The following is a 15,445-nucleotide window of genomic DNA, read 5'->3' on the forward strand; positions in this document are numbered from 1 at the left end:
CATAGAAGGATAATATATAAACTCTAGAATTGACAGAGACATTTCACTACCTGGACAGTCACCTGAAGTTCTTCAGTAATGTTGGGGCCTCCATCTTTGGCCCATAGGCAATAGTGTGTCTGACAGAATTCTAAGTGAAGCAGGAAATTTTAAACTGTCCCACCTGTATAGGCAGTTTGTCAGTAATTTTTCTCTGTGTCCTGTAGAATGTCTGGGAGACTCTTTCATGAAGCAGGAACCCTTCAGGACTGTCCATCTTATTTTGCAAGTTCAGCAGTCACTTTCCTGTGGGTCCTGCATGCCCAGTTTACACAACAACAGTCAAACAGACTAGGCAAGAGCAGTTTCTTGCCCAAAGAGACTACTGCTTCCTTTATACCTTTTAAATCTTTTCATAGGTTGGGTGCCAGATATGGATGCACAGATCAAGATTCACGGGACTAGGCTCAGTATAGGTTAATAACATTTTATTTGCGGAGAAGTCACTTATACAAGAAACAGGTGACTGCTGCAAGTTCCCGCTCCAGGGATCCACCCAGGCTGCTCTCCATGACCCAAGCGGAAGCAAGAGGGTGAGAGCTGGGCTCAGGACCCCAGACCATTGCCTAGTTTCTGACATGTCTTCATTTATGCCAGTGTTCACATAGTACCTTATTTTCTTTTCTTCTACTTCATTTAGTTGGGACATTGCCCTCATCTGTGTATTAACTTCCTTGTCCTTGTCATAGTTGCATGGTATTTCTTTAGAGGGGACTGGGTAGCATAATTTTATTATCAGAGATGTCAATTGTTTGCAGTATGCAGCTCTTTGCATGTTGATCTGAAACCTTATAAACAAAGGTGTTTGGAACATACGGGTGTCAGTGCTACACAGAACACATGAGATTAGATTTGGCAGCTTGGGGCTGGGGGATAGATGGCTGGAAGATAAAATTCTTGCTGTACAAGGACAAGGACCTGTGTTTAGATCCCCAGTACCCATGTCAAAGCTGAGCCCGGATACCACCACACACTGTGCCTGCAGCTTGTAGTAGAGGCTGAAGAGAAGGCAGGTCCCAGAGGCTGCCTCATGAGCCAGCCTAATGGAAACTAGAATCACCAGGTTTAATGAGAGACCTTGCCTCAAAAATGTGAAGAGTACTAAGGTATGAGATGGTTGCCATTCCAATCTGGGATTTTTATTTATTTATTTTTTTATTTTTTATTTGCTCTTTGAGTGTTTCTGAGGAGAAACAGGGACAGATGGTTTGCTGTCCTCCCCATACATGCTTGTTTCTAAGTAGTCAGCTCCGGGTTTGGTTTCTAAATCTAACAGCCTATGGTACCTACTGTGTTTCCAAAGCCCTCATGAAGCCCTCATGCCTGTACGTTTGTGTTTCACGTGCATGCCTGGTGGCCATGGAGGCCAGAAGAGGGCATGAGCTCCCCTGGAACTGGAGTTACAGATGTGGGTGCCAGAAGTCCTACCCAGGTTCTCTGGAAAGGCAGCATGCTCTCATAACCACCAAGTCATGTCTCCAGCCCCAGAAATCAGAATTCCAAGTTTGAAGAACAGAAACACCAGCAAATGTTGTTGGTGACGTTTATGCAGCAGTGTGTGGTGAAGTTAAACGGGTGTGGGGGTGGGGTGGCTGGCCCCTGCTTTCATAGAACTTGTGCCTGGACTAAGCAGAGGTAGTAAAATGTTGGAGGATGGGGTACAGACAAGTCTGGGGGCCCACAGTGACATGGTAGGCAGCTCTGGGGGAGCCAGTCTGTAGCAGAGTGTGCCTGAGGAGCACCTGGGCAACCTGGGCAAAGGGGAACAGCAGGGCATATTTTCTCTATCCCCGATGGTCAGTCGGGAAGGTGGTGGGAAGGGGGACAGAGTGTTGGAGCCAGGGCCAAGCAGCCCATCGAGCCTGTGGGGTCCGGATGCATCACATAGCAGACAGCAGCCCAAGGGGCAGTGTATTGGAAGGGCAGCTTCTATGAAGAACTTGTTAGAATTTCTTCTCAAGCAATCACATGGCTAATTTATGGCTGGTGCTGGGTGTTCCTTCTGTCAATTCCCTCTGCCAGCTGTTAGTGCTCCGAGCACTTGACTTTACACTGCTCCTGTAAAGTGGTTAGATGTGGTAATAGTCTCCTTTATCACAATAAGGAAATAATCCTGAGAGGTCGAGTTTTACCCAAGACTACCGAGCAGGTCCCGAGCAAAGCCACCCTAGACAACCTGGGATCTTTTGGCTCCCTGCTTCAGTGTCCAACCTCTGTGACCCCCCCATTTCCTGGTAAGCCTTTATGAGAATAGTATCATAAAAAATGCTGCTCCGTTGAAACCTGATGCCAGGGCCTCCAGTCTCGAGGTGCTTTTCTTCTGTTCACTTCCTTTCAGCTTAGTGAAACAAAGTTCAGAAGACCTTTGTAAACACTCTTCATTTTGGTGTCAATACTGAGTGTTGCTCCAGGAGCTGAGCGATCAGACCATGGCTAGAAATCTCCCCCCACCCTCTTTTTTTTTGGGGGGGGGTGTCTGAAGCAGTTGCATGATGTAGTGAGAGGCAGTGAGTGAAATGTGGACCCCGAAATGCAGGAAACACTGCTCCTTAACAAATAAATGGTCTTGGTCATGCATGAAACAGAGACCTGGCTGAGTTTGTCTCTGGCACTGACAGTCTCGGGAAAGCCAGTTTGACAGGATCTTGAAGCCTTGGCTCAGCTGTTTCAGAGCCTTTGTGTGACCTTGTGTGGTACACCATTTTAGTCCCTAGTCCCTGTTGTAAAATCTGCCTAACCACTGTGGTTGATATGAGAGTGAAATTGGATACTATACACCATTCCCTGAGACATTTTCATTGATCTTAAGGTTGTTTTTTTTTTTTTTTTTTTTGTGCATGGATGTATGTATATCTTAGGGCTGATGGATGCATTTAGTGGACTGATTTCTTCATGCCAAGCCTAGTGATCAATTTGATAATCAGTGGTATCAATTTGAGGAAATTATAGCATGTTTAAGAGTTTAATGCTGTGCTCAGTATAATATGCCTTCAATAAGTAGCTGCTATGTTCCCTGCTTAATTGAGTAGGGCTATTGTCCTTGGGTTAAGGCCATGCCCCAGTGGGGAAGTTAGCCTGCTGGAGCATTGGTTTTATGTAAAGTGACAACAGAGATACAGGAGTAGTTAGTGGTATACCCACCCTAGGAACATGGCCCCTGAGTGCAGAGACAACAGTGAGAACTGGGAGTTAGTCAGCCTGTGTACCCTTAGGGAAAGCCCTGCTCTTCCTGATTATCAGTTACTGATTTTGCTGTTATGTTTTATTATCTTGTATTCCGTAAGAAATCGTTTTTTTAAGATTTTGTTTATTATGTGTACAGTCTTCTGTCTGCATGCCAGCAGAGGGCACCATATCTCATTCAAGGTGGTTGTAAGCCACCATGTGGTTGCTGGGAATTGAACTCAGGACCTCTGGAAGAGCAGTCAGTGTTCTTAACCTCTGAGACATTTCTTCAGCCCCCCCCCCCCAAGAAATATTTAAAAAAAAATCTGTCACTGAGCCTCAGCTGCCTAGCCAGGACTGACTGTCCAGTCTTTGGCAAGAGCTACTGGGAGAGCCTAGTTCTGCTCAGCAGGAATGACACAATACAGAGCCCTCATGAGCCCTGGGGGGCAGATGGGTGGTGTGATGCAGGTTTTAAGAGCCAGAATAGCACACGGTTTTCTCAGAACCTTCTCCCTTTTTGGGAAGTTTCCTTTCGGTGGCAGACTTTGAGGTGCCAAGCTGTTCTTTATTACACGAGGCAGCCTGTCCTTATGCTACAGAAAGACCCAGTTCTCTGCCTTGTTTTTGATTCAGGGTAAGAGAGGAGAGGTGGAACATCTGATAGACTTGAGCTACATCGACTCCTTTATAACTTCTGTTATTTTTGTTTCACATTTATTTATTTAGGTGTGTGTATGGTATACGAATGCCTGCATACAGCATGGAACACATGTAGAGGTCAGAAAAAAACTGGGATTTGGTTCTCTCCTTCTACCATGTGGCTTGTGAGGATTGAAGTCATCAGGCTTGGTACCTTTACCCACTGAGCCATCTCACCAGGGCTTTCTTTTAAATGCAGGTTCCAGGGTAGGAAGGCACACTGAGGAGGGCTTGGGAGAAAGGGTGGGAGCACCGGCTTTCTCTGCAGCAGGTCATGGTGTGTGGAGATGGGAGTGTGGGCAGGAGAGAATAGGTGGGAGAATGTGGTAGGAATCAGATGCTATCCCTGGGAAAGCAGAATAAGAGTCTGTGAGTGTTCCTTTTAGTGATCTTAGTACTTTGTAGGCATGCAATCACCTCTAAGGAAGATCCACCTAGGAGGGTTGCTTCCCACCTCTTTCTGTGTTTTGGAAAGCATGGGCATGCTCTTTTGTTGGTCCTCATATAGCATGCTTTTCCATTTTTACTAATGGCCAGCCCCATAGACTGTTCTCACTTTTCATCCTTGCCCCAGGCAGGAGGAGGGAACTACCTCTGTGCGATTGTGTGATTTACTTTCACTTCTGATTGGGACTTTTTCCTAATAGTGGCCATCAGTCATTGAAATCAGCATATAGTTATATTTTATGACCAGGTGAAAACAGTTTTTTTTTCTTCTGACATTTATGCTAAAATGTGGCACCATTTGGTCCTGGTTTTTGAGATCTTTTTATGGTTTTGGAAACTAAAAGCTAGTTTGACCTGCAGAATGTCTAGGGATGGGTGGATGTATGCAGTAAGTTGGGTAGGGTTTCCTTAACTCTCTCTGGTCATATCCCTGAATCTTACGGCTACGACTCATAAATAACAAGCTCCAAAAAAATGTTCACAGAACCACCATCAGGGTATTTCCTTGTTTTGAACATGGACCGAGCTTGATCACATTACGTTGGAATTTTGACATGACGGTTAGATTCAATTACAGCATGGTGCAAAAGTTTGTGCCTCTTTTTTCTTTTTATTGTTCTTAAATTAGACCAAGACAAAATGGTGGATTAATGAACTTCAGTTGTGAATTACTGCCTATGTTATAGGGCAGTACACTTTTAAATTGTTGCTGAGACCAAGGGAAGACCACTTTGCACCTGCTATTTGCCATGTGGTACACTAACCAGACCATCTATCACCTGTGTGACAGTGACGGCAGCAGAGATAGGAAGAACATGGGGCATTATGCTGCATACATGATGGCTCAGGGCTGACACAGAACAAAAGGGGCTGTCCCATTGAAAACGATAGAATTGTGGGCAGGGTCCTATGTTTCTAATGTAGAAAAAACATTTCAGATTTAGCCCTTTCGTTTTCTTTGTACTGAAAGTATTTGCAGCCTATAAACTGTTTACCCAGCCCCATCCATCTATGATGGTGGTGATACTTGAGTATCTGCTGCTTCTGTTTAGCTCAAAATGAAGTGGAGACATAAGCAGTGGGTCTTGGTTCCAAGAACTCATGCCATCACCCCCTATATTGTCCTTTATGCAATACAGATCTTATACATATGAGTGAATATGCTTCTATAGAGTAAAATTCCAGCAGATGTGAGATAAGACTCAAGTTTTTATTGAAAATAAGTTTCTTAGGGGCTGGAGAGAATGCTCAGTGGTTATGAGCTCATAGCTGACTTCCAGAGGATCCATGTTCAATTCCCAGCACTGAATGACATGCAGCTTACAACCTTGTGTAGCTCTTGGTGTTCTGACATCCTCCTCTGGCTTCTGGAAGTACTTACATATCACACACACACACACATACACACACACACACAGGGAAGGAGAGACACAAACATCTTTAAACATAAAATGAGCTTTGGAAAACTATGATGAAGCACTGTCCATGACTGGCCTCTGGCCTCCACTATGGCTCCAGTCATGTTCAGGTAATCTCCATGTCTGTGTTCTTTTGCCTCCATTTCTGATACATTTGCCCTCTGAGATTCACTAATATGTTCCTCTCCTCCTCCCCTCTGTCCATCATTCCTTCCTCCCCACCTCCTTCCTTGTTTAGCAGGACACTTACACAAGCCCGGCAAGTGTCCCCAGCCCTCACTCTGTTTGATAGATGTGGTCTTGTGTGGGTGTATGTGTGCCTCCAGCTTTCCGCTCTTCCCCACGGTGAAGCTGGTGACTCATTCCTCCACAGTGCAGTTACTAGTGCTCCCATAGTCAAGGGTGGGTCCTGGAGTGAACTGCCTGGCACCTCTTCGCCCCTGTACCCACTGTTCTCATCACCCCCGCTGTCCAGCTTTGTAAACTGAGCTTTCCTCTGTTTCCTTTGCAGCAGGCGTTCTCCAGTGAAGTTCACTGCGTTGAAGAGATTCTGAAGGTGAGTTCATAATTGCCATGTGTAGTCTGAAGAAATCCGGAACCAAGCACACAAACGGCCATCGTTTCTCACCTTCCCTGAGAAGTGCTGTCCCAACACAGACCATTATTTAGGCCTCTATCAGGTTTGACTTGCTAAGATGAAGTTCACAAGCTGCAAGAAATCTGGATCAGAGTTACGAATTTCTCAGGTTTTCTGCCCGCCCTTAGAGACTGAGGATTGGTACTCACTTCCTAGGAAGAAACAACGTATATGGTGTTAAATAGCCCTGCATCCTGATTCTCACCCTTTATACCGTGAAGCCTGGTGTGCATGGCTGCTTTATAATGAGATCTCGAAACCTTAAAGTGTGGAGCTGAGAGTGGTGGTGTGTGCTTTTTCCCATTCCTAGCAGTCCACAGCAGACTTGTGATCTGTTTTAGGCCAGCCAGGGCAACCCAGTGAGATCTGTGTGTCACACATGCGTCGCGCGCGCGCGCGCACACACGCACACGCACACGCACACGCACACGCACACGCACACGCACACGCACGGTCATGTTTAGACTTCCCCACTGGTTTCTTTTTGTTTGTTTTTCTTTACGTATTGTGGGTTCTGTAAGTGCCTCACATCTCCTCTCCTGTAAATGTATCATCATATATACAGTACCCACCTGCTCTAGTTTTCTTGCATTAGAATGATTAGTATTCCTTTAAAAAACTAAACAAAAACAAACAAATGCTAGAAGATTCTTCTCTTGAGCTCTTAGCTTGCTTTCTTTTGTCAGTCAGATCAGAGAGCTGCATAAACTGTCATGTGACCCATTTTTGCTTGAATTCCTAGGAATTCAGAGCTTCATTTATTGCTTGTATACAGTAATTGTAGTAGTTTTGGGGGGGGGGTCTGTGTCCTTTCCCTCTTCTTGCATATAATTTGCTGCCATTGGTCTTAATATTCTTGTGTCTTAATATAAAGTTTGATTTTTTTTTGAAGTTCTAGATTTAAGGACTTTATTCTCCACTGTTCATTTTTTTCCTCTAAAACAAATTTACTTTGATTCCACTCCTTTATTGCAAAAATACTAACCAATGCTGCTATTTGCAGCTAGCAAATAAGGATATTGCTTATTTTTTCAGTTTTATTTTATCTTACTTTATTTGTGCAAGCAGCATTTGGGCAGATATTTGAACAATACTTGCATCATCTCTGCCCTGGACTCAGTGTGCATCCTTTTATAGTTGGGGCTCTGTGGAGGCATGTTTTGAAATGGTAATGGCTGATGTTCTTGGCAACTAGCAAGGGCAGGGAATATTTAACTAATTACTTCGATCATGTTTTGGTATCACCCTTCACTATTCCTGATTCTAAAGTACTCCATTTATCAACTCAAAATAAATAAATTCCTGCTTATGATTTTCTCTGCACAGTATGTGATCTGTTCTCTATTTACCGAAAAGCAACAGAGAGGACGAACCTCCGTGGGCAGTGCTTCTTGTAGGTTTTTGTGTTTTTGGATTTTGGCCTTTGAGACAGGGTTTCTGTGTGTAGCCTTGGCTGTTCTGGAACTCACTTTTGTAGACCAGGCTAGCCTTGAACTACAGAGATCCACTTGCCTCTTCCTTCCCAGTGCTGGAATTAAAGGCCTGTGCCACCACATCCCAGCTTTTTTGTAGGTTTTGATAGTTTTTAGTACAAGACAAACTGTATCCTCTCTTCAAGCATGATAATATCATGGTCCTGGGCACTAATAAAAGCATCCACCCTGCTTCCCTCTTCTCCAGTCCCACTTTAATGCACTCATAGTATTATACTTGAATGCTTGAGAAACAACAGTGCAAGCAAAGACTGTATGTCTCCATTTGGAAGTCAGAAGTGACAACCCAGGACTGAAGAGGCATGGGCCTTTTCATAGAGAAAAACCCAAACTCTGTTCTTTGTATCCCACTTCTCTGAGGATGGCTTTCTTAGGTGGAAGGAGCTCTGAGCTAGCCGGGGACCCTGGTGCTCTCCAAAGTTCCCATTCTTCATCTTGTGTCAGCAATTTATTCAGATTGCCAGGAATCCACTGACAGCTCCCCAAGAGTAAAAATCAGCTCTAGATGATGTACGATGCTTGGTGTCAGTTTTCACTGGTTCTCTTGGGCCATGTTTAGGTCGGAAGTGTTCTTTCTAACAAAGGGGAAGTGGTGTACTTGCTAAGACCTGCTGCCAGAGTCATCTGTTTTATAGTGGCATGGTCCCAGAGGCCTATGCAGGAGTATGCATAGGCCTCCCCTCAGGGCAGCCTGCTTGTGGTGCTTGTGGTGCTGGCTTCTTATGGAGTAGCACTATTGCTTGCTTATTCATTTTATTTGCTAACCAGACACGTTGTTAGATACTAGGATGCCAGTAAAGAGGACAGAGTCATTGCTTTCACAGGGATCAAGGTATGAAAGGTAAAGTTACATTGCAGTGATGGGGCAAGGACAGAGTGACAGGCCAGTGAAATGGGGCGAATAGTGGGGTGGAGAAGTCTTGAGGTTAGACAAGTTTGTGCTCTAGAGAGAAATCTGGAGCAACAAACACAGTGGGTCTGGGAGAAAATGAGCAAGGAGGAGGAGAGAGGAGATTGCAGCCTAGAAGGGCTAAGGGATGGAGTGGAGGACTACCTGCTCAACTTTCTCCTCTTTGTAATAGCCCCAGTTTCCTTAATGCCTAAAGCATTTAGGGAAGTGTGGAGGTTCTTCCAGACCAGGAACCACTTGAGAGTCTGCAAAGAGTTTATGTACCTTGTAGCTGCCTGATTGCTCGGGGCACAGCCTTAGGCTGCTGTTAGGAATAACTGGTAGTAAAAGGTCACAGATGTCATCACAATTCCAATAAATTCTTGGAAAACATTAGGATGCTGCTGCAAGCTCTTCAGTGACTCCACACCTAGAGTATGCTGACTGAGAAAAAGAGCAAAGAGCTCACTGGGTGCAGGATCAAATTGCCTAGAAAACTACATTTCAGTTAAATGTGGACAGCTGCTGATGTTGGGGCACATGTCCTAATCTCAACACCTAGGAGGCTGAGAGGGGGCAGTGTCCCTACACAGAGAGACCCTGCCTCAAAAGGGCGCCTCCTTCTGAGAAGTTGTGCAAGTTCTAGGCACCATTCTTTTGAATCCAGTACCCAAGCACTTACTTAAATTGCCCTCACAGAATAAGCTCAGAGCTGACTTTTCAGTGAGAAAGGAAGTCCAGAATTCAGGCCACTATCGCTTGCTGACAGAGATCCCAGTTGGGGCAAAGCGGATGGCCTGTAGCTGATAATAAAGCATGAGTTCACTTTTAAAAAGTAGTAGTCCAAGCCCACATCAGAGGCTGGAGAGATGGCTCAGTAGTTAAGAGCAGGATGTCTTTAAAATAAAATAAACTTCACACCAGTCACACTGTCTTACCACATACAGGTCTCTTGTTCTCACCTGCTGCTGTGACCATTCACAGCAACAGTAGGAAAGGGCCAGGGAGGAACTGCATGTGCATGCTCACATGCCACCTCGCAGGGCTGAGAAGCCAGGATGGTGTCGCTCAAACAGGAGCCAGGCAGTGCTGGCCTGGACAAGGATCAGCACTAGGATGGAGTGTGGTGTGCAAAGGAGGTGGTGTCGTGTGACTGGCACCTGCCTCTGGGGAGAGAGTTATTAAGTACCCTTTTGTAGCCAGGTGTGAACATGTGACCAGGCCCCTCTGTAGCCAGGTGTGAACATGTGACTTATTTGTCTTATCTAGGGAGACAGAGGAGCCTGTAACCTCTGTTGAGCCTTTGGCTCCTTCTGGGCTTTGGCTCAGTCATTTAAATCTCCCTGTTTTTTTGTTTTGTTTTTGTTGTTGTTGTTTTGTTTTTTAAAATTTGTATAAAATGAGTTTCTTCATCTTGAAATAATTATGTAACACTATTGAGCCCTCTCAAGGTATGTGTATGTGTACATTCACATGTGTATTCATGATTATACACTTTTAATTTGCCATACCTATTTTCCCTTAACCTTAAGGGTTTTTTGAGACAGGGTTTCTTTGTAACAGAGTCCTGGAACTTACTCTGTAGACCAGGCTGGCCTCGAACTCCGAGATCGCCTGCGTCTGCCTCCAGAGTGCTGGGATTAAAGGTGTGTGTTACCACCTCACCTGCCCCTTCAAGTTTTTAAGCAAAATAGAATAAATATGATAGTACCGAGAAGTATACTAATTTGTAAGGAATAGAAATCTTGCCTTAAACCAAGAAAAGAGGGAATAAAGATTAAAGTTTTGCTACTGAGAAAGGAAAGCCCCCTGCTTCTGAAAACCTGCCAACATCTCTTCCAGGGAAGGGTCAAATCTATTAGAACCCTCCCGAGTGGAGCAAGGGGCCTGAATGACTTGTTTGTTTAAGTCAGACCGGAAAGTTCTTCCTTTGAAGTTCAATAATTCCCGGAAGTGCAGTGAAGGAGCTGGAGGAAGAATGTGCTGAGCCGAGGCCTTTCCCAGCTCCGCCTGCCACTTCAGTGCCCAGAGCTATCCAAGCATCGCCAGCCCCGACTGATGGATGCTGTGGTTCACTGTAATGTTCAGGGCTGGGCCCATTTAGTTTCCACCCAGGTTCAGCTTTCAGTGTAGCCTGAGGCAGGCGTCCTTCTAAAAGTGAATGAGATATCCTTTGAGGTTGTACTTTCTGTGGGACATTGACTCACTCTGCATCTAAGTTCAGAACCAAATGGCAATGAATGTTCCACTTATACTTGTTTTTTCCCCTTTTCCAAATCTGTTTCTAGGAAATGACCCACTCGTGGCCACCTCCTTTGACAGCCATCCACACACCCAGTACAGCTGAGCCGTCCAGATTTCCTTTTCCTACAAAGGTAATTAATTCTGTAAATGACAACAGGCACCGTGTCCACAGCAGGGAGAGGTCGGGATATAGGACAGGGACAGTGTCCACAGCGGGGAGAGGCGGGGTGTAGGAGGTGTACGACAGATGTGGTATGGTATCCACAACAGGGAGATGTATGAGATGTACGGGGTGTTGCTCTGATCATTGCCAACTGAAATCTTTGAAGACTGGGCTAAAGGTCAAAATTTAGCTTTTACAGAACTTTGGAAGGCTTTTTAGATAATCTATTCTCCATCTCATGTTGGTAAGAATTGTATAGGGCTTTATATATTAGAGCATTTAGAACCTCTCAATCCTGTTTTCATTCCAGATTTTTTCCTCTAGAGATGGGAAGACAGGGAGAGGGAAATGAACTGAGGTAGATTGACTACTACTAGTCTGCCTTTCTAGACACGTACATCTGTGTGGATGTGCCCTGCAAACCTTGCACATCTCATGGTTCCTAAACTGTCTCTAAAATGAACATCTAACACTAATCCTGTTTTCCACAACAAACAAATGAATCACTGACCTGGTTTTAAAAGGTGAATTAACACAGCCATCATCCTCTTTTTGGCTTTTACTTTTACTTTTATTTTATTTTATTTTATTTTATTTTATTTTGCCTGCATGTATGTCTGTGCACCGCATGTATGCAGTGCCCACAGAGGCCAGTAGAGGGCAATGTCTTCTCTGGGACTGCTGTTTTAGATAGTTGTGGACTGTCATGTTGGTTGTGTTGGCGCTGGGGAGTCAAACTCTGGTCCTCTGGAAGAGCCGGAAGTGCTCCTAATCCCTCAGCCATCTGTCTGTTCTTGGCGTGCATTTTTAAATAACCTTCAGGATGTATCCCAAACACTTGGAGATCTGCTGTTCTGTCTGACCCAATATACATACATTCATATTTATAGGTAATCCTTACCATGACACTGTTTTCAGAAGTTACACCTTCAAAACCCCAAATTTACTGTCATTATTCTACCCAGTTTATAATAATATTTTTTTTATAAACAGAAGATCCATTAATAATGGTTTTCAAACAAAGCCTTAAACTATGCAAATACAATTGTTCAACACCAAAGGAAAAGTAAATTCATGGAGAGCTAGAAACAAGGAAAACAATTCCATGCAGAAATCAGACTGTTGTCTGTTCCATCCTGTCTAACTCAGGATGGATGACAGATGATTGACTAGAGGGCTGGGTGCTTTGTGTCATGAGTGTAGGAGGCGAAGTGAGTTCATATATATATATATATATATATATATATATATATATATATATATATATATAAATAGAGAGAGAGAGAGAGAGAGAGACAAAGAGAGAGACAAAGAGACAGACAGAGACAGACGCGGGGGGGGGGAGGAGGAGATGAAATGTAGTATCGCCCTGTATTTGTTTGTTTTTCATGACATGGTTTCTCTGTAGCTTTGGAGCCTGTCCTGCAACTCTGTAGACCATGCTCATCTCAGAGATCCTCCTGCCTCCGCCTCCTGATCTGTGTGCCCCATCATCACCCATCAAGTCGCATATCTCTAACGATGAACTTTTCTTTCTAGGATCCTCTTCACATCAGTTCTGCAACCCAAAGCCAAAGTAAGTGAATACCTGGAGTCTGTGTATTTGCACTACAGAACAAAGCATCTTTTAAACATATTAACAGGTTTAATGAGGATATATTTGTAACAAGTGCCCATAGAGAATAGGAAGGAAAGCAAATGCAGAGCTACTCTGTAGGTACAGTTTGAAGTAAGCAGTTTTTATGAAGCTTTAAACAAATACAAGTTATTATTACATGACTCCTGGTTATCTTTTGTTGTTGTCATTGTTCTATTTGGTTTTTGAGACAGGGTTTCTCTGTGTAGCCTTGCCTATCCTGGAACTAGCTTTGTAGACCAGGCTGGCCTGGACTCAGAGATCTGCTTGTCTCTGCTGGATTCATGGGCCACCTCACCTCCTGACACACAGTTACACTGAGTATAGTTCACAGTGTTCCTCTGTCTGCTGCCGAGTGATTCTTTCTAGGTCCCCTCTTTAAGGGCTGTAAATTCTGGTGAACCTGGGAAACTAACAGGACCCAGCTTTTCTCCCCATCAGTAACCACCCAGAACAAGGTGTCATGTCCTGATTATTTGTTTGTACGTCAGACCTTACAAAGATCATTTCTGATCATCCAGTTCATCAGAACAAGTTAAGGGGAAGAGATGCTGACACAGGTGGCAATGCCAGGCGGCAGGTGACTGCTGAGGAATGGAGTGCTAGTTGGCAACAGAGGACAGCCATAGTAGGGTCTGTGCTTTGTATGGGAGCTTCTAAATGTCCACAGAGGTGATTGGTTGTGTTAAGTCACCCCCCTCTTTTTTTCTTGAATTTTTTTTTTTCTGTTTCCTATCTTAGAGATTCAAGCTCTTAGATAGACTAGGGTTGAATAGATTAGTCTGGAGCTGTTTTTGTCAGTCAAGTTTCATTGGGCCATAGCCTCCACTTTTTACTCTTTTTACAAGCATGTGCATGAAACTTGACCTCCTCTGCTGTCTGGTGCTGGTGGACCAGGCTTACTGTTGTTCTCTGTCGTGAGAGATGGAATGCCATCTTGTAAAGGAGTCACAACCAGTGACCACTCCACACTATTCCCTGATTATATTAAGCTGCAGAAGCAATTAACTGAAATTGATGGCTAAGTTAAGAGGTAACACTTGGGAGTCAATCCCAGAATACGTGACCACTACAGCAGAAGTGAGTCCTGAGTGCTGCCCAGCTGTGGATGGGTTTCTGCATGCCTCTGTTCTTGCTCCTCTCCCCTTCTGTCTGCTATCTGCAGGGTTTTGTGCCACCCATTGGCCACGACTGTGTGGCTGCTAGTTCTAACTGTATAAAGACCCTGTCCTACCTCTGAGTTGATGAAGCACCCTTTGGCCCGTGCAGCTTTGGGACTGTCAGACTGGCAGTACTCCTGGCTATTGCTTCATCAGGTGCTTACCTAAGGTCATTCTGAGGGCTGCTGCTTTTTCTCTCGATAGTTTGGGTATTTTATTTTAGTGAGGATGTGGCCTTTATGGCCTGAAAGAGAGACTTGACTGTTAGATGAGCAAGGGGCCAGGAATCCATAAAAGCAGCTTCCACTGAAGAGTGTAATGTCCCCCAGTTGGCCTGTGGGCAAGCCTGTGGTGCATTTTCTTGATTGCTAATTGATGTGGGAGGGCCCAGCTCATTGTGGGCATGCCGCCTGTGGCCTGGTGTTCCTGAGTGCTGTAAGAAAGCAGGCTGAGCAAGCTGTGAGGAGCAAGCCTATAAGCAGCGGCCCTCCATGGTCTCTGCCCAAGCTCCTGCCCCCAGGTTCCTGCCTAGAGCTCCTGCCCTGACTTCCCCAGGTGATGGATTGCAACCGTGTAAGATGAATTAAATCCTTTCCTCTCCAGGTTGCTTTTGGTCCTGATATTTAATCACAGCAACAGAAACACTAATTAAGTCAGCACGCTTTTCTCAACACCAGCAAGTGAATTCTCATGTTTATTTATTTTCACGACAGGGTTTCTCTGTGTAGCCTTGGCTGTCCTGGAACTCACTTTGTAGACCAGGCTGGACTTGGAATTCTTCTCCTTCCTTCTCCTCCACCTCCACCTCCACCTCCTCCACCACACTGGGCTTATGGGTCCTCTTACTTAGGTTTTAGAGTCTGGAGAAAAGTGTAGGGCTTTTATACGAGTGGCCTGCTGTTTATGTCTGAGCTCGCACAACATGGTCACCTAAGGTTTTCCAACTTGCAGCCTGGTCAGGATGACCTCTTAGGGAGTCCTTGAGAATGCCTCTACATCTGAGCTCTCGCTGTCTAGGTCCCAACTTGAAAATATGAGAGCTTCTGCCACCGTGTGGAGAGAGTGGGTAACTGCAAGTACACAAGGGCGAAAGAGTTGCTGCCTAAAAGGTTCCCGTGTTAACTGTCCACGTTTATAATTTTCTCGACCTCGTGTCGGGACACATCGGGTGCTCCCTGTCTGTTCCCTGTAGGGTTCACCAGAGTACGACTCAGGGACTGATTTTTCTGAGGCACCTCTTTGCTATGACCCTGAACGTTCTGTCCTGCACCCAGAGTTCTGTGAACCTGGCTCTCGCCCCTGCTGGTCCCCGCACTCCATACCCATCCTCACCTGGGACAGACTTGGGGTCTGACTCCTCCACTTCTCCACCTCAGCTCTTCATCCTCCTGAAGGTGGAAGCAAACTCACAGGTTCCCGTGATTCAACCATTTCATGCTCTCTGCAATTCGC

At 45.0% G+C, this 15,445-nt stretch overlaps 1 protein-coding gene across 5 annotated transcripts in view; it reads left to right on the forward strand.

The window, feature by feature from the left end:
• Aff1 (AF4/FMR2 family member 1) overlaps positions 1–15,445 on the forward strand; it is a 167,467-nt gene that overhangs the window by 112,310 nt on the left and 39,712 nt on the right. For 4 of the 5 annotated variants that reach the window (XM_035453413.1, XM_027388495.2, XM_035453414.1 and 1 more), the window contains 3 exons: positions 6,283–6,327; positions 11,079–11,165; positions 12,737–12,773. In XM_035453413.1, coding sequence (XP_035309304.1) covers positions 6,283–6,327; positions 11,079–11,165; positions 12,737–12,773 — 169 coding nt within the window. The remainder of the gene's footprint in view (positions 1–6,282; positions 6,328–11,078; positions 11,166–12,736; positions 12,774–15,445) is intronic. The other variant, XM_027388496.2, reaches the window with a different exon arrangement.

Source organism: Cricetulus griseus (genome assembly GCF_003668045.3).
Source record: "Cricetulus griseus strain 17A/GY chromosome 1 unlocalized genomic scaffold, alternate assembly CriGri-PICRH-1.0 chr1_1, whole genome shotgun sequence".
Taxonomy (NCBI): Eukaryota; Metazoa; Chordata; class Mammalia; order Rodentia; family Cricetidae; genus Cricetulus; species Cricetulus griseus.